The 24,359-nt window shown below is 40.0% G+C and overlaps 2 protein-coding genes across 3 annotated transcripts; one reads left to right on the forward strand and one right to left on the reverse strand.

Moving 5' to 3' along the window:
* Nucleotides 1-346: 346 nt before the first annotated feature.
* Nucleotides 347-2,930, reverse strand: LOC139735670 (uncharacterized). The gene is made up of 2 exons (XM_071646421.1): nucleotides 2,744-2,930; nucleotides 347-1,015 (listed from the first exon to the last, which is right to left on the reverse strand). The coding sequence occupies exons 1-2, from the start codon at nucleotides 2,928-2,930 to the stop codon at nucleotides 648-650; spliced, it is 555 nt and encodes a 184-aa protein (XP_071502522.1). The 3' UTR covers nucleotides 347-647.
* Nucleotides 2,931-7,911: 4,981 nt separating this feature from the next.
* LOC139735689 (leukocyte elastase inhibitor-like) lies at nucleotides 7,912-22,522 on the forward strand. Of its 2 annotated transcripts, none has more exons than XM_071646435.1 (2): nucleotides 7,912-8,131; nucleotides 21,315-22,522. In XM_071646435.1, the coding sequence occupies exon 2, from the start codon at nucleotides 21,336-21,338 to the stop codon at nucleotides 22,515-22,517; it is 1,182 nt and encodes a 393-aa protein (XP_071502536.1). In that variant the 5' UTR covers nucleotides 7,912-8,131; nucleotides 21,315-21,335; the 3' UTR covers nucleotides 22,518-22,522. The 2 variants fall into 2 exon arrangements, with proteins under 2 accessions (XP_071502536.1, XP_071502537.1); XM_071646436.1 differs by lacking the exon at nucleotides 21,315-22,522 and adding an exon at nucleotides 9,947-11,347.
* Nucleotides 22,523-24,359: the final 1,837 nt, after the last annotated feature.

Below are 24,359 nucleotides of genomic sequence, written 5' to 3' on the forward strand. Positions count from 1 at the left end.
GGATTGACACAAATTCCTGCTACACACTACAGTCATTGCTCTTTGTCTAAATGTACCCATCTATGTAGATCCTACAGAGCTTTCTCTGTCTACTAGGTGATGACAGCGACCAAGAAATTCTTTGTGAAAAGACACCTAGTCTGATCCTTACATCGTGTTCATCATCACCTAACTTATGGGATTTTCAAACTTTAATTGTATTTTTATGCTGAAAAGATTTTCATGAACACATAAACTGATGTATTCAGCAACAGCTTATTTTTGTTTTTTCATATCAAAACAAAAAATGGGATTTAAAAAAAAATCCTTGAATCATGATCATTTAACTTAGAGTGTGTGGATCAAGCTTCATCGTAACTGGCAGGGTTTTACACAATCTGCTTTGCACAGTAAGTGACTACTTTGGCAGCTTCTAGGTCAGCAATGAGTCATTCGCTTCACAGAGGATTTTATTGTAAAAAGTTTGTGTGACTGAAATCTCATGAGCAAAACTGTCTTAGATCAACTCTGGCAGATAAAAACTGAGGTGCCTGGAATGTAACTTTGTCTCGCATATTGTATCTGATGAGGTATTTTGACACTAGGATCTATGAATCAAAGGTTCATGATATATTATTCCAAAAATAAGAACCAAAGAATGCTAATCATCAGCTTCCTGATGGTTCCTTCCCTTTGTCCTGTTCTGCCTCCTTCCTGCAGTTCTCTGACTCTGCCGTCTCCTCAGCAGCTACTTCTGTTACCGACTGCAAAAAGTCCCTTTTCACCAGCTCCTGGAGTTCTTCGGCAGACAGGGCCTGCTCGGGGAACATTTTTCTCTTCAAAGCACTCACTTGGGTGTCACTTCTGGAATCAAAGTCGCCGTCCTCATAGTCATACGCAGCGTTGGAGGAAACGAGATGCCTGGCGGAGTCATGGCGGGCCTCATCTAGGGTACGCAGCATATCTCTGGAAGTGAGTCTTTGGTTTGAGCCCTGACCAGGGCTAGGCTTCCCTTTTAGCCTCTTGAGTTTGGCCTCTGTGAGAGTGAGCGTGGAATTAAGAGAGAAAACAGGATGGGAGGGGGGCGGAGGGGGAGGGAAGGAGTGTTTAGATGGGGAAATAGGAAACAAGTAATGGCATTAATGTAAGTACTGGTATGTCTTCTTTTCTTTTCTTTTTTCTTTTAGTTTTGCATTGCACACCTTGCAAAGTATACAAGACAGAAGTTTTGGTATAGAAAAGGAACAGAATCTTATTTTTCTATCCAGATTTTTTTTTGTTTTTTGTTTTTTTGCTGCCATAATCATCAATCTGGTAGTGAAGATAAAACTGTATGATTTGGACATGCATCTAGTGTAATTCCATCATTTCACAGCAAGCCAGTCTGGCCATTACTGAAAGACACTATATTTGCACGTAGTCAACAAGACACTAATCATCTTATGCAGATCTTTCTAATTAGCTTTAGATAAAGCTGCAGTACTATTTCCTATTCGGGTGAAGAGGATAAAAATTAATTTTCAGGAGCCAAGAGATGATTCTGCACACTCTTTGGTTTTATGAGGACTTGTTATGAACATTTACTTGTGTCAAAGCCACACATCTACTTCACGATTTGACACTATCATCTTGATCATAATGGAGGCAAAAGTCCTAATCCTGTTGCAACATGCTTAAATTTAATTCATATCAAACACAGTTTTGTTTTTTTGTTTTTGTTTTTTTGGGGGAGGGGAGTAATGAACTGTTGAACTATGCCTTTCATCCATACAGAACAGTAAATTGACAGTATTGCTTGAATCCAGGCTGCCAGTTCAATATAAAAAAGGAAAATACAGGGTTTCTCACTTTTTGATACATTTACACAAGTACACATCTCACATTTTAACATGTTGTATTTGTATAAATCACGGTATAAATTTACAGACTATAAAATTTAGTACATGTAATAGTAACAGTAATAGTAACAATAGATGACAGAGCTCAGACAGAGGTGCTAATTATGCGGCGCGGCACACTCGTGAAATAGGCCCCACCACAGCATGTCCATACTACATACTACGGCGGATTGCCTGTTTATACTCGTGAATTCAGCCCCACCGTGTGGCATTCATCGGTAGATAAGCACGGCGGTGGGGTTTTCTTCCACAGTATATAATGATTTACTCGTGAATGCGGCCCCACGTGGCCCACCAAACGGCGTTTACGCGAGATTGATAAACAGCGATGGGGCCGATTTCCACAGCATAAAATAGCATCTTTCGTCCTCCCTTTCTTCCGTTTTTTTCTTTAGTCTTTAACTTTTTATTCTCGGAAGGACTCCCTAATATCCCTCGACTAATTCAAGGGCCAATTTAACCATAAATACAAACCTACCTAACCCTACCAAGGATGTACTAGCCTAGTACCTCCTTGACCCTACTAAACCCTAACCCCTAACCTACATTGTAACCTTGCTTGCTGACGCACGGCACGGGTGCACACGCACTGCGGTGGGGCCGATTTCATGAAGACTGTATCATACAAGCTGTAATATCATTTAACATACCTCTAAAGTCCGACATTTATGAAGTTTCATTCAAAAAACAACAAAGACAGCAATCTGAACTGGTATCATTGCATTGTACAGAGACGTCAGAGTAACAAATTTGGGCAATTGCCAGCATAGCAAGACTGGACTCGTTGGCAAGCTGAAAACACACAGAACTCCACACATGGGACTGAGTTAAAACTCGGAACCCTTCTTAGCTAATCGAACACTTGCCAAGGGAAGCCAAGTAGCCATCAGCGCGCCAAGACTCATTCTCTTGATTGGACGTATTTGGTGTTTGTCTGTTCCCATTCAAAGGGTCGAATAACTCCGGAGTGAAATTATCTTCGAAAAAAAGGCTATCACTCTCCGATAATTTTTCACTAACGTTTCCGAACGCAGCATTGTTTTGATCCTCCATCTTAAACAGCGCACTCTGTAGTTGTAGGCAGTGCCGTATATTTAATATTTAATATACGGCACTGGTTGTAGGTACAGACAACTTACGGAACTTTACAGATGTGAGTATAATTCACTTCTGTGGTATAATTATGCAGTTGGCGATTGGGGCCACAAGATGGACAGGAGCACACGCAGTATCGTGTGCTTCTAGTCGTGTCCTTGGCTTGATATAAAGTTATCAATTTTGGATGCTGAAACTAATAAAAAAATTTGAATGATTCAGTGATTACTGAATCTTAAACTCTAATTTTCTGCAATCCAAGAAAGAAGCAGCAATTGTGCAAAAAAATCAATTAAAGGTGGCAATTAGACTATAATATTACTCACGTTTCACCAGGGATGTGTCTTTCTCATCCCCATGATTTCACATGAAATGTAAACATCCTACAAAAATAAAAAATAAAAAATAAAAAAGAAGTTGAGCATTACATTGATTAAATGTCGGTAGATCATCAATCAACTGTTGAGCGAATGTCGTACCTTCGGAGCCACAATTTCCGCGGAGCTGGACATTATTGTTAGCGGAGCAGTAGGCCTACAGGCAGAAAGAGCAAAAGCCGCAACGTGTCTATATCGGAGCTATTAATGTCGGGGTGTGTGTATGTGAGGGGGGGGGGGGGGGGGGAAGGGTTATTGTAGTGTCACTCCAACGCCACCGGGAGGTGCCAATCATGGCCGGCGGAACCGGGGCGTCGCTCATCATCCCCCCCCCCTACTTTTCTGCACAATACATAGGAATACATAGGGTGTAACCCCTTGGTCCCCACCCCATCGGCCACCCCAACTTTTTTTTTTTCCCCGGAAGTGGCACCAGAACATTTTTTTTTTCCGCTTGTCAGCTGAAGAAACCCGAAAATGGAATCAGAAAGTTGTGGTGATTTTTTTTTTCTTGCCAGCTTAAGAAACCCGGAAGAGGCACTAGAAATAGTACCCCCTCCACTTTTCAAAACGTGGTGCCCAATATCTTGCGAAAAAGTGATCCGTTACACTTACCTATATCCTGTTTGAAATATAGTATCTCGTGCAAGAAAAACGGTTATACGGATCGATTTCTATAGAGTATTTTTTATTATCTATTTATCTATTTAAAAAAGTATAGGGCCTACAGAGATGAATTTGTTTTTCGACAGATTTGAAAACAGAATAAAAATAAGTAGGCAATAGTAGTGGGGAGGATTTTCTTTGGATACACAGGGACGTCGATTGTACCAATAAAATATGGAGGGGGTTCCCCTCAAAGAGAGATCCTTTGATATGGGGAAAATCATTCAAATAGATTAAAACATGTAAATATCACATGGCAAATCGTAAACAAAATGTTGCATCTTGTAGTTTTGTAGGTCTAAATCTAATTGTGCAAACTATTATACCATAAGACCTATAGCATGACCACATAATTTCTAATGATCCAGCTGAACAATTGAGTATGATTTCGAAACGTTTTATAATCTCTATGAGACTAAATGTTTGAAAATGGCATGCAATCTTAGAATACATCATCAGAATTGATAATGGTCCAGTCCATTGTCGGCCATGTGGTAGGCTGTAGGCCTATACCTTGAGGTCGAAATTCCATTAGAGATCCAAGAAGAAGAGACCATGAGGTTTCTTTATTATGGTTTCTAATGGCTTCTGTTGGAGTTCAAGGGACCAACAACAATATAATTAGTAATAGACATTATTATGGTCTATTAGACACCACTTCAAACGTTCCCAATGGACCAAAAATCAACCACCAGGACCAACAGAAAGTATCGGAAGAGACTCCACCAAAATCTATATCAGGGCAGATTATCCATCAAAGAAGCCAACAGGACCAACAGTACTGAAAATCACAATCCACTTTTATGGAAACTATATAATTTGAGTATAGTGCAGACTCCTTTGGAGTCTGTTTCACTGAAAATTCGACTGTCTCCCGGCGTGCCCAAAGGGTCCAGCTGTACTAGGCCCGTCCCTGTTCAATATTTTAAGCCTACATCTGGGCCCCATTTCATTAAAAAAAAAGTTGATATGATAGCAACTCTTGCTAAAGTGGCAATTGTCATGCAGTAACAACAAAAATCCAGCTTTCCGATTGGTTGTTACTATTGGAAGTTGCTATTCCAGCAAAAGTTGTTATCCTAACATCTGACAGTGAGAACTTTTTGCATTTTGATGTTGTTAATGCTGCAATTTGATGCATGTTTTTGCGTGTTTTATCGATTTGAAACAGTCCCACTGGTTTAAGTAAAGTGGCAGTATTTTGATGTATTGATCAATTTGCCTATAATCATGTTATCATTTAAATAAATTTCTTGTATGATTTTTTTTCAATGAATATCATGAAAGCTGTCTGTTAAGCAATCAAACAGAATAATCATGAAAATGAGATTGTAGGATGATTTTGCATTTTCAGACCTGAAATTCAGCGATGTGGAGCCAACGTTTGGTGGAATACTTAGAATGTTTTTTTTTCACCAATAAATAAATAAGATGATTAGGGAAGTGTTTGATTTTCAGGGAAGTGTTGATAGCTAAATCTAGGAGTTTAGCTCTTATTCCGCGTGTGCATCACCACTGTGCATGTATAGGATAATGTACAAGATCTAATGAGGTAGAGGTGGATGGTGTGGGAGAGGATTACCCCTCTCGCTCTACGGAGCTATTGCGTTTTTAGAATTGAAATAATGCGATCTGAAGCACACTATGATGCGGAAAATTCGGAAATTGTCATTCCCCAAAGTGTACTAAGTTTGTAGAGGGGACCAAGCAATACCTCTCTCATAGTCAAGGGAGCTTTTTCATTTTTAGAACTGAGATTCAACGATCTGGCGCACACTTTTGTTGGAATATCTAGAAATGAGACAAAGTATAATAGGACTGTGGGACGGGATACGAAAGCCCTGTTTCCCCTCATTCATGAGGGAGATTTTGTATTTTATGACTGCAGTTAAACGTTCTGGTGTACAAATTTTGTGGCATATTTGGAACTGTCTACAGAGTATGTTCAAAGTGTAGCCATAGTTTACTAGTATGCATGGGGGGTGGGGGAGAGAAGGGAGAAGGATTGGGAGAGTGCTATCCCGACCCTTCCCTTATACGAGGGAGCTTTTGCCTTTGTAAAGTTGAAATTGAGATATCTCGTATACGCATATTTGATGGAATATTTGGGGAAATTGTCAAAAATTGTACTAAATCTGAATAGAGGGAACTGAGCGAGGAAAGGGTTGATTGAAAAGGAGATATTTCCCTAGTACATGAGGGAACTTTTGATTTTTTTTTAAATTGAAGTGATTTCGGTTTTGTACACTATTCAGATTTTTTGTCAATCTGAAAAGTGTACTAAGGCTATTGAAAGGGCACAGAGGGGAGGGGTTTTGGGATGGAGTATCCCCCTCCCAAACAAGAGAGATTTTGCTATTTTAGAATTGAAATTCAACGATCTGGTGAACACTTTGATTGATATAATTATTGAAAAATTATAATCTTGATAAAAGTTTGATCGGGAGCAGCTTCATGCACATGCATACAGTATACACGCAATTTTTCATTTTTTTTTTACCTTCTTCCAAATCCCCCGTCCAAATCCTGATGTCTGAATTTCAAACTCAATGTACCTTGAAATGGAACTTTTGCCTGATGAAAGCTAATAGCTACAATAACTTCACTTTTAAACATATTTGTATTATACATTTTTCATACATGGCTTAAGCGGCTTCTATGAGAGCAGAGTATACATGAATATCTCGAATAAGGACAGAATTAGTGAGTGAAGCATTGTTTTTTTTTTTGTTTTTTTTTTTGTTTTGTGTTTTTTTTTTTTTGTTGTTGTCGTTGTTGTTTTTTGCCAACCAGAAAGACAACATCATTGGGGATACATCCTTGGGTGAAACAGGTCTACGCAGCTGCTGAGCCGATTGTGGTAACTTATGATATGGACACGGGGAAGGCAGGAATGGAATCCAAACTTTGAATATAATGTGCAATGAAAAAAGAGATTCTGAAATATGGCCATTCCGTGCCCAATATGTTAAATCTATACCGATGTGGGATAGATGATTGAAAGTGGAAAAAAAAGGTCGACATGAAAGAAATACACACAATATAATCAGAATTAGCAAGGGAAACTTTGAAATGAAAATGACATTTATATCACAGGGGGGAAAAGGACACGTGAAAACGTGTTTAGGCCCTACTTGTTTATCGTTGAATTTGAACGTAATTCAACGTGTGAAGTTGTGTACCTATGAAATTGAAATTCGTACTTGGGACGGAATTGAACGTCTATCTAGCTGCCGTGAAATTGAATGGCAACTTCAATGCCCAATTTGAGCCTTTAAGTTGAATGAACTTCCCTTTAAATAATGAAATAGAACCTAAAAGGAATGACATGAAACGAATAGGGGTGCTCACAGAATGAAAATGAACGATGGTATCAGATCAGTGACCAAAATCGGTTGAATTTGAACGCTTTTTTCATTAATTCGAATGCAAATCTGATGAAATTGGGCGGGAAAACCTATATCAAATAAGCAGATCGATATATAGCCGATATTTGGTTAGTGTTAAAGATTTATCTTCAGATTGCTAAGAAAGACGTCGGTATCGATCCCCAATAATGGAAAGCACAACCTGTGGAATTCTTGTGTGCATCCAAAGAAAAACTTATGGGGAAATCGAAAGGGCATCGCTTGAGCGTCGCTGGGGTTTTACAGACCGCTCGACTTCAAAAATCGTTGGGCGCGGCGATGCCTGAAGGCCGCCTCACACTATACGTGTACCAGTATGAGATTTTTCAAGCGATAGCTTGCGATGCGACACTGAGCGATATCGCACCCCGTTGTCTTCTGAACAGGTGCTGGGCCATGCGGCATCGTACAGCACACCACACAACACGCAATGTTCTGCACACCTCTTCCGGGTACGCTGTACTACACTGTAGTATACACTTACTAAAAGCGAGTTCGTGTCGAGTTGCTAACGAGTGTTTCGGCACGCCAAGATTTCATCAAGACTGAGAAACGAAAGGCATGTCATCTTGACTCTGGTGCATCAGTCCATTTTATCAGCTAAAAACTTTCGGCAGCGATAGACGTTTACTACTGATCACTGCGCTACGTAGGCTCCGTATCTTTCACAAAAGATAAACAAACTGGCCGACGCGACGTAGCTGGACAGGTAAGCACCACCACACACCCACAAGCCTAACCGCACCGGCGACTGCAATAGCATTCTAGGTGGTTTCCGGTTTAGCACAGCTCCTACGAACCCGACACGCACAACTGGTTGGTTAGATTGAACACAAGATCGAGAGAATTTACAGACCCAGTTCCTTGTACCAGTTCATGTATTCGATTGAATTAACGATACTTTTGTGAATGAGCCTCACCATGTTTTGTAAAGCATGAATGGAGTTTCTACACTAAAGCTAAGGCCTATGTAATCCCCTACTACGAACACGGTTACGGTTTACACTGACCGCACTAGCGACCCATATACGCTCCGGGGTTAGGTTTCCACGAGTGTGCTCGACGGGATTTACTGAATAGCCTTGGGATTAGAATACTACATTATGTATGTAAAGTGTAGCAGGGTTGCTTACGGTCCATTGCGGAAGTGTTTAAAGGAATCGTATAGTTTTGGTTCAAGATTCAAGTCATTTATTATCATGCACTAAGGCATAAAAATCTTCTCGACAGTCTCCATGTCAAAATTCCACATGTAAAGGAAAATAAATATATGTATACATAACTGAAAGACAAGTAACATAACACTAAACAAAGTACATCAAGTAAGCATATTCTAATAATCAGAATATTGCACTTGGTCCCTGCACATGTACGTGTGCAGCAGGTTTCTAACTCTTTTTGGTGAGATAATGAGAAACCTCTTATGAAATATGAAAGAGCATGTAATTCGACTATGAGGAATTCAACGTTTATTTGATGAAAATTGGTTTTGAAATGGCTGAGATATCCAAAAAAGAGCGATTCTGACAAAGTGTGGGACCCACACTTTATTACTATCGCTTTGTTTTACTTTGTTTTTGGATGTTTCAGTTATTCTAAACCTGATTTTCATCAAATAAACTTTGAATTCCTCTTAAAATGGTATGCTCAGTATTATATCATATTAGTGTTTTCTTGGTATCTCGCAAAAAGTTGAAAGCCCAATTTTCATCTCCACCAATAGTGTACCCCCTGTACTCAGGAGCTAGAATGTTAAAGTTTAACATTCTAGCTCCTGAGTACAGGGGTGCTCTATTGTACAGTAACTGTTGTACTGTGGTCCAAACGCGAAGACTGGTCAAAATTAGCTGGTAGTACTTACGTGTTTTGGCTGTACAGTAATTCGCATCCTCCATGCTTTTCTGCAGATCTGAAGAAGTGCTCTGTGGGACTGAAATAAGCCAATGCACAAGGTGTGTGCAACCTTTACATATACCCCACAATACACCAGTATTCCTAGGTGGTTCATTTCACTCATTTTGGAGTGACCTCAGGGATCACTCGAAGATTTTGGAGTGATCCCTGAGGTCACTCTAAAACGAGTGAAAATGAACATTTTCACTCAAAATTCACTCCAATTTCACTCTAAATTCACTCTTTTTTTTGTATTCACTCCTTCAAGAGTGAATATTTTCACTTGATTTTTTTTTTTTTTTTTTGTAGAGAATATCTTTCAAGTTGCAGTTGGCTGGATAGAAGTGATTGGAACTTCATTAATTAAAACATCCTCACCATAGACTAAAATTGTAAATCAACTTTGAGAAGTAAATCTAATTTCTGCTCTACATTATAAGGATTATGAGCACAGTTGTGTTCATATCATTACTAAATATTGCAGAAAAATTCCTTCAACCTTACTTAAAACCAGTCCCATCAGTTGCAAGATTCTCAGTGAATACTATCATGCAGTGGGGCCAATTGGATAAAACAGTTCTTTCTGCCTTAACTAACAAATTTGTTCCAATCTTTGTAACTTATATTGTAGGTTTTGCATCATGGCCCTTTCTAAACAGCCACCAACCAGGCATGCAGAGCAGCTAGCTGTTGCAAACAACACTTTTGGGATGCAACTTTTCCAAACCCTGAAGGGGGAAAAACAGAACAAGAACCTGTTTTTCTCTCCCTTCAGCATCTCAGTTGCTTTGGCTATGACCTACATTGGAGCTCGAGAAGATACAGCATTACAAATGTCCAGTGTGCTTCAGTTCAGCAAATTTAGCGACAACAAAGTTCATCAAGCCTTCAAGGAACTAACAACACATCTCTTCACTCAGAATCCTGGTTACACACTAAAGACTGCCAACAAGCTGTATGGAAAAGCAGCTTATCCATTCACTGAAGAGTTCCTGCAAATTGCTGCAGAGTTTTATGATTCCATGGTAGAAGCTGTGCCAGATTTTGGGTCTCCTGCAGCAAGGAAGAGCATTAATGATTGGGTCTCTGAACAGACCAATGGAAAGATTAAAGACCTCATTGCACCTGGAGTGCTTGGACCACTGACAAGACTTGTCTTAGTGAATGCCATCTACTTCAAGGGGAACTGGGCATCTCAGTTTGATGGAAACAAAACTAAAGCAGATGTTTTCAAAGTTCTTGATGACCGTCAGAAAGTACCTGTCAATCTCATGTTTCAGTCTGGTAAATTTCCGGTTATTGTAGATGACCCTAATGACTGCATTGTCTTAGAAATGCCATACAAGGGTCAAGATTTGAATATGCTGGTCATTTTGCCAAACAAGGACGATGGCCTTCCAAAGCTCGAAGAGAAACTGTCTGCTGAAGTACTTCAGGGTTGGAATAAGAACTTACGAAAGAAGCTTGCCAAAGTCTGGATGCCAAAGTTTAAACTGGAAGATGCGTTCAGTCTAAATCAAGTCCTTGTCAAGATGGGAATGAAGGATGCCTTTGATGAAAACAGAGCTAATTTTTCAGGCATTTCAGGAAAACAAGACCTCTTTATCTCTGAAGTTGTCCACAAGGCTTTTGTGGATGTGAATGAAAAGGGAAGTGAAGCAGCAGCAGCAACAGCTGTTGTTATGAAAATGCGTTGTGCCATGCCACGTGAACCAGAGAAGCCAATTATCTTTCGGGCTGACCATCCATTCCTGTTCATGATTTGTCACTGTGAGAGCCAAACGATCTTATTCCTTGGGCGAGTCATGGACACTACTTAAATAGTCTGAGGTCTTGTTTCTCTAAAACAATAAACCAGTTCTACTTCTACATATGAGCAGAAAAAAAAAAAGTTGTTTATACCAACAGGCATGTTGATTTTTAAGTTCACTGGGGTAAGAATCTGTGATGTAATGATTATTCATGTAATCCTTATAAATGCTGCTTGTTAGCACATCAACCTGACAGCAAAAGTTGTATTCAGCCATATCAATAGAAGGAGATTGTTAATACATTCAATGCAAAATAATAAGATGGATGCTTCCTCAAATGTTGCTAGACAGATCATTCTGGTCATCTGGTCTACACAAGTTCGTTCCTTGTTTGAAAAGGATCTATGAATTCCATTTGTTACATAAAGCTTATAATGCATAATGTTGCTCTGAAAACAAGAAGTCCCCCTAACTTAGAAAAAAGAAAAGTCATTCGGACTAATGTGTTCATGAGCTAACTCCATATTGGCTTATGTCCCTTGCGCCACAGGGATATGTGCATGTTGTACCTGTGAAGAATGAAGTTTTCCACATAGGGTTCTGCAATATTATTTGCAAAATTATGAGGCAGATGATGTAGTTGCCACAGTAAAGAAGCAGAAATGTGTCTCTTCACCATTTCATTTCAGACATATGTATTGAGCCTTTGGTTAAAAAGACCTTACTTATTTTCATTATATATGTTTATCAGTCCTGGTGCCTTTGAAAACAAATAATAAAATTCATGAGAATGAGTCATACCACTATAGAAGATTCTTTAAGGCCTGTACCAGCACAGGATATGATACATTCCTGTAACAGGGTATAAAGGTTTTTATTTCACTGCTAGAAAGACAAATTGGAGAAAGAGAAAGAGAAAGTGGTACGTGTACGTACATACATGTATATGAATACCGGTAGCTTTTATAAATGATTGTCTGAATTATTGTTTTTCAATTTCGTGGTGAGTCCATGGAATACGCTATGGTAGGTTACGGTTTCTATTTCATTTTCACATTAAGATAGCATATATTGTGTTTATATTATGCATATTGGACTTACAATCTATACAGAAATACATATACATACATGTCATCACCTACTTATACATACTTACCAACTTGTTATAATGTTCAAGAAGAGTGATGACATGTAATAGATATTCATTTTGCATGCCTTAATAAGTAGCAAAGTTCACTATGATATAAGTAAACTGTATTTTCACGTAAAGGTGTATGAATGATAATTTATGTTTGGGCAAATGTGTGCTGCAATATATGCATAACCTTCATTTGAGATGTTTACTTCTGATGATAGTATTCATACATCAACCTTTATACTTATAGAAAAGTTTTAACCTCGTTAGAAACATCAGTTAACTGTAACTATCGATAAGTAAGGTACATTTATACGTATCACATCAGCAGATCAAAACACAACGTCATTCGTACACGTCTATTAAATGCAGATTATATCACACATTTGAAACGTAAAGGATTTTCTTTTACATTCTCATATATTTCGGTCAATCCACAGTCTTTGCTTATGACTTATTACATGTATATACATGTATATACAGGTATAGATGTATACCGTAATCACGCGGAAATCATTATATACGTGATAGGGGAATCAATAGCCGACTAAGGCATTGATCCACATATACAGTACATTACTTTGTATACCACCTTGAAGTTATGAGCTTCACTCTTACTCCTTTTGTCAGGTTATTGTCATCGCTATTACCGTTGATTGCTCTGAAACTTCTGTTTTATTTACTCATAGTTATTATGTTTTGTAGTAAAAATGCACCTGGCATTATTGTCTTGCCTTGTGTTTACTCTTTCTCCATATTATTACACCATTCCTCAAATAGAGCTGTGTAGTTTCGTTTAGTGCTCATGAAATTATCTCAGAGGGTTTCGTGTACTTCGTTTATATTTACAGTATATGAGGATCGGAGAATTTCAGATACATTGTATTCAATTACATGTACATACACATTGTATGTCGTAACCCTAACCAGGCCGGGCTTTTTGGCCTGTTCTGTTGCCAGGGGAGGGTTGATTCAACCCCCCCCCCCCCCCCCCCCCGCTCGAGATCTTGGACGTTGATCGCGAAAATTGGCTCATACATTATCTGTTGCGTAATCTACCGAAGTATAAAAGAAAAAAATGAATTTTTCATTTCGTATATTTTATATTAATAAAGCTAATGGCATCCTAATTTTTAGTGACATTATTCCTTGTAGCATTCCTAACAATGTACTAGTACTTGAAGAAAAAAAATCTGGTATCAAAATTAAGTTCTTATGTACTCTATTTTATGGATTTTTAATATATTTCTTTGTTTTCCGACCTTTTTTTTTTCATTTTTTCCACAAAATTTATTACAGAACCTCTTTTAAGCATAATTATGCTAAAATTAATTGATTTCAGCCGTTGAAAGTGAAAATAATCATATCTTTTTGAATAAGGTGAGAAAACTATTTGCATAGACTTTGTATACAAAATCACCTTTTAGCCATTTTGGGTCTGACAAGCATGTATAAGAGGTCGTGCAGCGTCGTGATGGTACGTCCAATTTTCGCGAAAATGGTGTCATAAGATGTGCGAGACTTGAAAGTATTAAAAAAAAAAATCACGCGGCAGAATAGTCGCGGAAAATGTCGAGGGGAGAGTGATTCAACCCCCCCCCCCCCCACCCCCCGGCCCTTTTATGGTAAAAACATTGAATTTGCCAAGATACAGTATATGAATAGATTGCCTACTTTTTAGTACTATGACTTGGACAGTAGGCATAATTGAGTACTTCTCGTCATCAAACTTGGGAAGTTGATGCACGGTTGAGGGAATAGTCCATTCAATCATGGTGAGAATCGCGGAAGGTCAGAGGTCATCGGTCAAGGTCAAATTTGATTTTTTTTTTCTTGTGATAATATGTGCAACACTTGCACTGTATAGGACATTCTTGGAACATGTCTTCAAACTTTGCACAATAAAGCCATTCCATGGTAACTGATTTTACTTCGGCTGCGCATATACATTGTAGCTTTCATGAACCTTCAGTGTATGGTGGAATGAGTTTGGTTATAGAAGCATACCGGAAGTCGTAAATAGCGCATAATGTGCGCAGTTGGTTCGTGATCATTTCTAAGTGGCTTGGGGGTTGGGCTTTAGTCGTGTTTGTTGACCTGCATGTGTCGTACATGTATAACCGACGATGTTCTGCACTGCTTATTAGTAGATATCTAACTGCTTCCTTGAAGGCACTATATGCAATGCAATTGTTGTAATTTCGTGATACACTCGTGCCAAAATGGACATCTACATGTAAATACGTGTCATGTTTTATAACAAAATTTTTCTACTATATTTCTTCAGATATCTTAGAATTGCCCAGAAAAAAAACCCCAAACAAGTCTCTAAACTGATATGCTATCTACTATGTTCATGTTAGTGCATTGCAGAGAAACGTGTCAGTTATGCTCAGTTTATGTACATTATATAGATGATGACTGGCGGGGGAGGGAACATACCGAATGTTCCACCCGAAGGGTTTGAAATGCCATTGAGGGAGGTTATAAGTCCCGAGACGAAGTCGAGGGACTTATAGCCTCCCGAAATAGCATTTCAAACCCTGAGGGTGGAACGTTTGGTACATGTTCCCGACAACAAAAGTCATCATCTGTTATATTATATGGGTTAGTCAAATACGTCAACGTTAACCACCAGATCGTAGAGATTCAGTGTACTTACGCGTAGCTAGCGTAGCCCCGCGCCCGACCAGACGCCGTAAGTGCGCTACACAGCGACTTGACTGTAGTTACAGTGTACGATCTTTGCAACCACCAGCATGAGCACAACGCACTCGATAGCTCGCTCGCGCAGAGCGAAATTCACTGTGCGCGCGTGGGTGGCCGGTCCTAACTAGGCCTTCTGTCATTTGTTACGTGAAAATGTTCTCCCATGGGAGAACATTACCAAGAATGGTCGCCCATGGGCGAACATAACGAATGTACCTCCATCACGTTTAGCTAATCACTAACCGGTATTTGACTAACCCATTTAATATAATACACTGTAGTTACACATCAGTCTGGGGGAAGGTGCGTTCCATTGTCTGTTGTTCATCATAATTACGATTGTAGTACTTTATCAGTGATTTACAAATGATGTCATTGACAGAATCTTGCATGGTTCAGAATGTTTCTCCTTTTTTTTTTGTCTTCTTTTTCTTCTTTGTATGGCCGTATGAATACTATATCCAAGAACATGTACGCAAACTGAATAAAATTAGAAAAGTTATTATGAAGTACGTGTATTCAGATTTTCTTTTGACCACATAATATGTGATGATCAAGGTATTATGAATCGAACAATACAAGCCAGCATGCGTACCTGTATGTGATGCATTGCTCCGGTAAGATCCACTCATGTGTGATCACTGCCCCATACAGTAATATTTGACCTGTTAAACTTGTTCTTATGGTTTCAACACGCGTTGATATTCCCGTGGGTTTGTGGTTGTACAATTGTCGAAGTTTTGTTGTTCGTCTTTCTCGTCATGCAATGTTTGAAATGTTATACCAATTGAATGCATCATACGAATCAAAATATCGAAAAGAGTAAGATATTTTGGTGTGGAAAAGAATAAGAACAAAGAATATTTGACCTTTCACATAATTTTCAAAAGTCAAAGAGTAGTGAATATAAACTCTCAAACTATAGTGTTATGTCTATTTGTGTGGTTTTTTGTCGAGCCCACCGGAGGTGTGGGGAGATTAAGAGATCGCCTGCGGCGTCTGTCCGTCCGTCGTCCGTCCGTCGTCTGTCCGTAACGCTACAAAAACTTCAATAACTCTTTACTCTGGGCTTCAATTGCAATCAAACTTCGAGGGAAGAGGGGTCATACAAAGTTTCACATTTTACCATATATGAAGGTCACCTCAAGGTCAAAGCTCACAGGCAGGGGTCAACGAACTCTAAGAGCCCAATGTTAAGTTTTTAGGGCGCGTTTCTATTATGGGTCATAACTTTTGATCAATAACTCCATTTGTGACTAAACGTGGATGGTAGATGTCCCTTGGGGAGTGATGATCACCACAAGGTCCAAGGTCACAAGCAGGGGTCAACGAACGTTTAGGGCCCTATGTTATGTTTTTATGGCGCGTTTCTATTAAGGGTCATAACTTTTGATCCTTAACTCCATTTGTGACTAAACTTGGATGGTAGATGTCCTTTGGGGAGTGGATAATCACCACAAGGTCAAAGGTCACAAGCAGGGGTCAACAAACTTTTAGAGCCCAATGTTAAGTTTTTATGGCGCATTTCTATTATTGGACATAACTTTTGATCCAAAACTCCATTTGTGACCAAACTTGGATGGTAGATGTCCCTTAGGGAGTGGATGATCGCCACAAGGTCAAAGGTCACAAGCAGGAGTCAACGAACTTTTAGAGCCTAATGATAATGTTAATTTTTATGGCGTGTTTCTATTATGGGTCATAACTTGTGATCCATAACTCCATTTGCGACTAAACTTGGATGGTAGATGTCCCTTGGGGAGTGGATAATCACCACAAGGTCAAAGGTCACAAGCAGGAGTCTACGAACTTTTAGAGCCCAATGTTAAGTTTTTATGGCGCGTTTCTATTATGGGTCATAACTTTTGATCCATAGGTCCGTTTGTGACCAAACTTGGATGGTAGATGTCCCTTGGGGAGTGGATGATCACCACAAGGTCAAAGGTCACAGGCAGGGGTCAACGAACTTTAAGGGCCCAATGTTAAGTTTTTATGGCACGTTTCATTTTTGCCATAAATTTTTACCCTATTTTATCTCTTTTTATCTGTTATATCTCTTTTTTTAATCTGTTATATCCCATTCGCGTACAATTTCTTGTACGCGAATGGGCGAGACACATTATGGCGCTTGCCTTGTTTTTCATTGAAGTCGTCCTTTAGTACACTTGTACTTATGCACTTGTACTAAATTATGTTTCGATTGTATTCTTGAGACATTAAAAGTTGACTGGTATGCCCCAGGCCTGGATAAACTTGTACATGCAGTTTTCTCTTCAGGATTTAATTCCATTATCATGAAGACTTTTTCATGTTCTTACAACAACGAAAGATTGGATGATGTACGCACAGAACGATCAATGAAAAAAAAAGAAGCTTGACAATACCCTTGAGAACCTGTCCTAAGTGTGCCAACAATATCGTGTACCATTGAGGAAAATACATTCCCATGTTAAATATATCGATGTAGATTTTGATTCATCCAGGTAGTATGCTAAAAGCGTGTAAATTAAATCTGTTCGACTGGACTTACTTGTGAAAATCACGGAGAAAACAGTTTCGTGACTCGTCCGAGTCACTTCTTCAGCTCTGTCTGGCTGGCGAGCATTCACCCGTGGAGGGTGAATGGGCGATGTTACTGCCTTTATTGTCTGTACGTCGAGGAATTTTCCGGATCACCGACTTGTATGTTGGTGAAAGGTTGTGTCGGAGTCCCCCTCCCCTATTGAGTGAAGGATTTTCCGCATTCACATACACAGCTTCACGGACTCCTCTTTCAAACCATATCTCCAGTCCTAGCCAACCTGTACATGGAACACTTTGAAACATCAGCTCTAGACTCATTTAATGGAACAGGGCCCTCCCACTGGTACAGGTACGTTGACGATACATGGGTCAAGATACAGTCTACCGAACTGGACAGTTTCTTTCAGCACATTAACAACTGTGATCCGTTCATTAAGTTCACCGTGGAGAACATCAGGGACAACAGTCTCCCTTTCTTGGATTGCTTGATCACGGTCAACAAGGACGGCACCTTATGTTCTTCAGTTTATCGCAAACCCACACACACAGACCAGTACTTGTTGTTCGACTCCCACCACCCACTTATTCACAAACTTGGAGTTGTAAGAACTCTGTTTCACAGAGCATCCTACCTCCCTTCCTCTGAAGAGACAAAGGAAAAGGAACATCAACACCTACGAACCGTCCTGAAAAACTGCGGTTACAAACACTGGAGCATTGAGAAAGCCCTTCACCCTCGCAAACGGGACGTCAGAGACAGGGCTTCCAGTAGCACAACCCAGCAACGAGGCAGAGGGGTTTCAGTCCCATACTGCCAAGGACTGTCGGAAAAAATCCAACGGATTTTCAGCTTCTACCGAATTCCTGTATATTTCAAGCCGACCAACACTCTTCGACAGAGACTAGTTCATCCTAAAGACAAAATCCCAAAACACAAACGGAACAATGTAATTTACAGGATAAAGTGTCAGGGAAAAGACTGCAAAGAAAACTACATCGGCGAAACCAAACAACCTCTCCACAAACGTCTCTACCAACATCGTAGATCCAGCTCAGCTGGGAACGAGTCAGCCGTGTTCACCCACCTGAAGAACACGGGGCACCTTTTTGAAGACAAAGAGGTCGACATCATTGACAAGGAAACCAGATGGTTTGAAAGAGGAGTCCGTGAAGCTGTGTATGTGAATGCGGAAAATCCTTCACTCAATAGGGGAGGGGGACTCCGACACAACCTTTCACCAACATACAAGTCGGTGATCCGGAAAATTGCTCGACGTACAGACAATAAAGGCAGTAACATCGCCCATTCACCCTCCACGGGTGAATGCTCGCCAGCCAGACAGAGCTGAAGAAGTGACTCGGACGAGTCACGAAACTGTTTTCTCCGTGATTTTCACAAGTAAGTCCAGTCGAACAGATTTAATTTACACGCTTTTTCCCATGTTAAAGTTAATTGATTTCAAGGAATACAGCACATTCAGTTCGGTCATTGTTTATGTAACTTTATAAGTAGTATGGTGTGGAGTTGCACTTTACAGCTCCGATGTTTCCAAGGAATTAAACAGATTCATACGTATTCGAGAACTTTTGTATCATGACGATGAAGAACAATGAACTGATGTGATTAAAATAACAATTTATTTCGTTTCATTTATGACACGTTACATCATATAAGTTGTACAAAATACATGAAAAATTAGACTGAAATTTCATCACCCCATGTATACAATAAACATTCTTGTGCCCATAACACATTATTATCATGCGCCCATTTATGATAATCCGAAGTCACGGGACAAAACTACAATTTGTAAAACAACAGCAACAACAACAACATATACACACTAGTAAAATAACTTTAAGAAATACACTTAAAAATGAGAATGATATAACCTTTCCAATGAACAACATTGCATTAGACCGGGGGTATGCACATCTATGTACATTTACTTAGAACAACAACAAAAACAACGAAACAACCCATGATAGTCCGCAGCAGGCCGAATTGAGCTACATTGTAGTTTGCAATACAGTATGGATACTGCATACATTTTTTTTTTTCATCAGAAGAGGTGACACGATAACGTATTTTTACATGAATTTTATTTTGTCGCACTTAAAAATACTTCGCCATCAATATAGGAGCAATGATTTATCATAATTTCCTTTGTATAGGGCCTAATTTTGTTCTGTTTTGGTGTCTCAAGGGATCATTTTCACCATTGTGCATCTTTCATCACTATCCTTTATCCGTTTTAACATAATTATGAACAAAACAAACGAGGAAAGAATACGACACGACTGACGTAAGGATCGAATGGGCGCGATCGACTTTTTAGCTCACCTGAGCCAAAGGCTCAAGTGAGCTATTGCGATCGCCCTTCGTCCGGCGTCCGTCGTCCGTCGTCCGTCGTCCGTCGTCCGTCGTCCGTCGTCCGTCGTCCGTCGTGCGTCGTGCGTAAACTTTTTACATTTTCATCTTCTTCTTGAAAACCCCATGACTGATTTTCATCAAACTTGGCAGGTAGCATCCCTAGGGGGTTAGGAACTCAATTTGTTAAAATGGGCACCATGCCCCACCCAGGGGGCCCCCAGGGGGGCCCAAACCCCCCAAAATTAAGGAATCTGTAAAAATCTTCTTCTCTAGAACCAGAAGTGATAGAGCTAAGTTAATACTATGACTTAGTACATTGATGACTGTAGTTTCAAGTTTGTTCATGGCAGAATCAGGGGTGCCCCCTTGGGACCCAGGGGAGGGGGGTGGGGGAGGGTTCTAATGGGGCCTAAATTGTACATTTTCATCTTCTTCTTGAGAACTCCATGACCCATTTTCACCAAACTTGGCAGGTAGCATCCCTAGGGGGTTAGGAACTCCATTTGTTAAAATGGGCACCATGACCCACCCAGGGGGCCCCCAGGGGGCCTAAACCCCCCAAAATTAAGGAATCCGCAAAAATCGTCTTCTCTAGAACCAGAAGTGATAGAGCTAGGTTAATACTATGAGTTAGCACATTGATGACTGTAGTTTCAAGTTTGTTCATGGCAGAATCAGGGGTGCCCCCCTTGGGACCCGGGGGGGGGGGGGTGAGGAGGGGTCCTAATGGGGCCTAAATTGTACATTTTTATCTTCTTCTTGAGAACCCCATGACCCATTTTCACCAAACTTGGCAGGTAGCATCCCTAGGGGGTTAGGATCTCAATTTGTTAAAATAGGCACCATGCCCCGCCCAGGGGGCCCCCAGGGGGCACAAACCCCCCAAATGAAGGAATCTTTAAAAATCTTCTCTAGAATCAGAAGTTATAGAGCTGAGATAATACTATGAGTGAGTACATTAATGACTGTAGTTTCAAGTTTGTTCATAGGAGATCCAGGGGTGCCCCTCTTGGGGGTAGGGGGGGGGGGGGTGGTTGGAAGGGTCCAAATGGGGGCCTGAATTGTACATTTTCATCTTCTTCCTGAAAACTTCATGATGGATTTTTGTCAAACTTGGCAGGTAGCATCCCTAGGTGGTCAGGATCTCAATTTATCAAACTGGGCACCATGCCCCACCCAGAGGGCCCCAGGGGGCCCCAATTCCCCCAAATTAAGGAATCTTGAAAAAATTGGGCCCTTATTGTACATTTTCATCTTCCACTTGAGAATGCCTCGTCAAATTTTGGTAGAGCTGTGAATAATTTAGATTAGTGACTGCGTGAAAGGTGAACTTGCGATACTCAGGTGAGCGCTAGACCCGCGGGTCTCTTTTTTTTTTAATGACCATAAATTGCTACTCGTCAAACGATCCTGAGACTATTGTGAATGCATATTCGCTCAAATTTTATCTCTGTAAGTGTAAACTGACATGAAATACATTTTGTATCCTTCCCTTTTCTAACTGCAGATTTTTTTAACCTCGTTCGCCATGGCATCGTCGACGCGCCCGACAATACCTACAGCCCAGCTGGCCAGGGCCAACAATGGATTCGCGCTAGACATGTACCAACAGATATCGGGTGAACGGAAGGGACGAAATCTCTTCTTTTCTCCTTTGAGTATCTCAACCGCCTTGGCAATGACTTACGCTGGAGCTGGCGGTGATACAGCGACACAAATGTCAAACGTGCTGCGATTTAGGGATGTGAACAGTGACCAACTTCACGAGGCATTCAAACAACTCCATTCCTGCATGCACGATCCAATCGCGCGTTGCAAGCTCAGATCTGCAAACAAATTGTACGGAAAGGCTGGATACCCGTTCTCTAAAGAGTTCCTAAACACTGCCGCAGCATTTTATAAGTCCACCATAGAAGCGGTTGCCGACTTCGGCTTACCTGAGGTAGCCCATACTATCAACTACTGGGTCTCTGAACAGACAGAAGGAAAGATAGCGAACTTGATCTCACCGGGAGTACTGAATTCCCTCACACGCATGGTGCTGGTGAATGCAATATACTTCAAAGGACCATGGGCATCGCCATTCAAATCTTACCAAACTAATCAGTCGGTCTTCAGGGTCCTGGATGAAAGGAAAACGGTACCAGTGCAACTCATGCACCAGTCCGATGATTTTAAACTAGCAGAGGACAACGCCCTGGACTGCATGGTGTTGGAGTTGCCTTACGAAGGCAATGATTTCAGCATGTTGATTGCTCTGCCGAACAAGGATGATGGTCTCGCGCACCTTGAAGCCAACCTTTCTGCTGACACACTCAAACGATGGAATGATAATCTCAAAGAGAGACTGGTCAATATCTGGCTGCCAAAAGTCCGAGTGGAAGATGAATTCAATCTCAACAGGGTCCTCAGTGACATGGGAATGACAGACGCGTTTGACCATAACAAGGCCAACTTTGAGGGCATCTCGGGTAATCGTGATCTGTATATCTCTGATGTGGTCCACAAGGCCTTTGTCGAGATCAATGAAGAGGGCAGTGAGGCTGCCGCTGCAACTGCAGTTATGATGACATTTGGCAGTTGTATGTTTCTCGACGCCCCGAAGCCCGTTAACTTCCGGGTTGATCATCCTTTCCTTTTCATGATTTGGCATCGCCCTACACAGAGCACTTTGTTCATTGGTAGGGTCATGGACACCTCAGTAAATTAAACATCATGTAAGCGAACTTGTCGATGCACTCCGTCTGTGATGAAGTTATCAAAGACGAGTAAATTTTGTACTAAATCGTGTCAGACCTTTCATGCTTATCAAAAATAGCGCTTTAGGTATAGGCCTGATACATAATACTCAAAGATATGCAAAGTCTCATACTGGTCATTTGGTTTTTTTTAAAGCTCGCTTTGATTAAGTACATGTAGCTTATAATCATAACAGAGAAGTGAAAACCACCTTCCTGATCATACAATGCATTGTATAGGATGATTACATGATTATATGGTCACATCCATAGTGTATTAGTGTGGAGGGAGTGTCTAAACAGCATATAGGCCTGCAGGTCACGGAATCTTCTGTTATTACTCTTGTATTGTCATGATATCTAATTTTAAGTAGTGGTCGATCTTGCTGGTGGGCTTATTTTAGTTATCAAAGATGTGTCGGTTACGGATATCGATATGGTTATACATGTACGTATTATTTTTGAAATATGCTTTCTGTGATCATAATTAAGAACCTCCCAAAGAGACAAGATATATAATAATGTATGTATGTGTATAAATCGTGGTCTTAGTCGTGAGGCCACCGTTATTATCTTATCAGTTTGTATGGGATTGTATCGGATCTTGAGGTCAATCCTGAATCGTGGCAATCGCGTTAATCGTAGAATTTTTTTGGACGGTTCAAAATTATCTACGATTAACACAATTGAGTTTTGATCGTGATATTCGCCTTAGTCTGTCTGGGATCGGTTCAAAACGCAGCAACTTCATCTAATCATGATTCTTTATCGTGTTGATAGGGATCGACTTTTTCACTTTCCTTCCGCTTATTATTATTTTTTTTTTGCACATTTTCCCTCATTTTACTCGAAGATTATAGTATATTTTGTATTCAACGAGGTGGTAGCCTGCATCTTTAGATTATTATTTCTAAACAGCAAATTATATGACTGTGTAGACATTTCATTAGCATTATGTGCAAGGTATTGTGATTAATTTGTTTATAAGTTCATGAAAATGAAGTTGTATTATAGATTGTTATATATTTTCATACATTATGTTAATGATATTTTCATACATTATGTTAATGATATTATCATTAATAGCTTATTATTACCATTGTACAGACACCCAGAACAGGAATAATTCCCCGTTATCAAAATGGGGTAGCTTTTCTTTTTAACGAAAACAAAAATTGAACAAAAATGGAATAACTATTATGCCTGCATGTATTGATTAACGTCTGTATAAAAATGAGAATGATTTTCTGAAACGTGCATGGGTGAGCACACATCAAAGACAAATGGTTACTTTTTAAAAGTATACTAGACTATATTTTTTGGGTGTGAAGTATTTTGTTTCTTGTGTCTTGTAAAGAATGATTAAGCGTTGTTGTTTCATCATCCATCGTTGACCCTTCGCATCTATAATTGTGACACTTAACATACATGTGTGTGTGTGTGCGTGTGTGTGTGTGTGGTTGGTTGAGCACAATTTTAGAGGAAAATTGCTATGGTCAACTCATTAACTGCAAAATCCATTTAGTTTATAGGATTGTTATCTTATAATGCAACCAACATCTAACAGCAATGTCGAGTGAGCATAAGGAGTAGTCGTGTCTTTGTTGAGATAGCACGAACACTTTAAAGATGGAGCAAGAAAAGCAAAACTGCACTCTTGATACTGAATAAAGAAGGGGTGGCATAATGGGTGATAAAATAACAAGACCATTGAAACATTCACCAGAAGCAGGATGTTTCACGTACCCCGCAAAAATAACTTCTGTGACTTTTCAAAAGTTGTAGTGGATGTAAGTTAACTCTCATTATTTTTC

This window comes from Diadema antillarum, unplaced genomic scaffold, assembly GCF_040938485.1.
Source record: "Diadema antillarum isolate AM-2024a unplaced genomic scaffold, OU_Dant_1.0 seq00000590_RagTag, whole genome shotgun sequence".
Lineage (NCBI taxonomy): Eukaryota > Metazoa > Echinodermata > Echinoidea > Diadematoida > Diadematidae > Diadema > Diadema antillarum.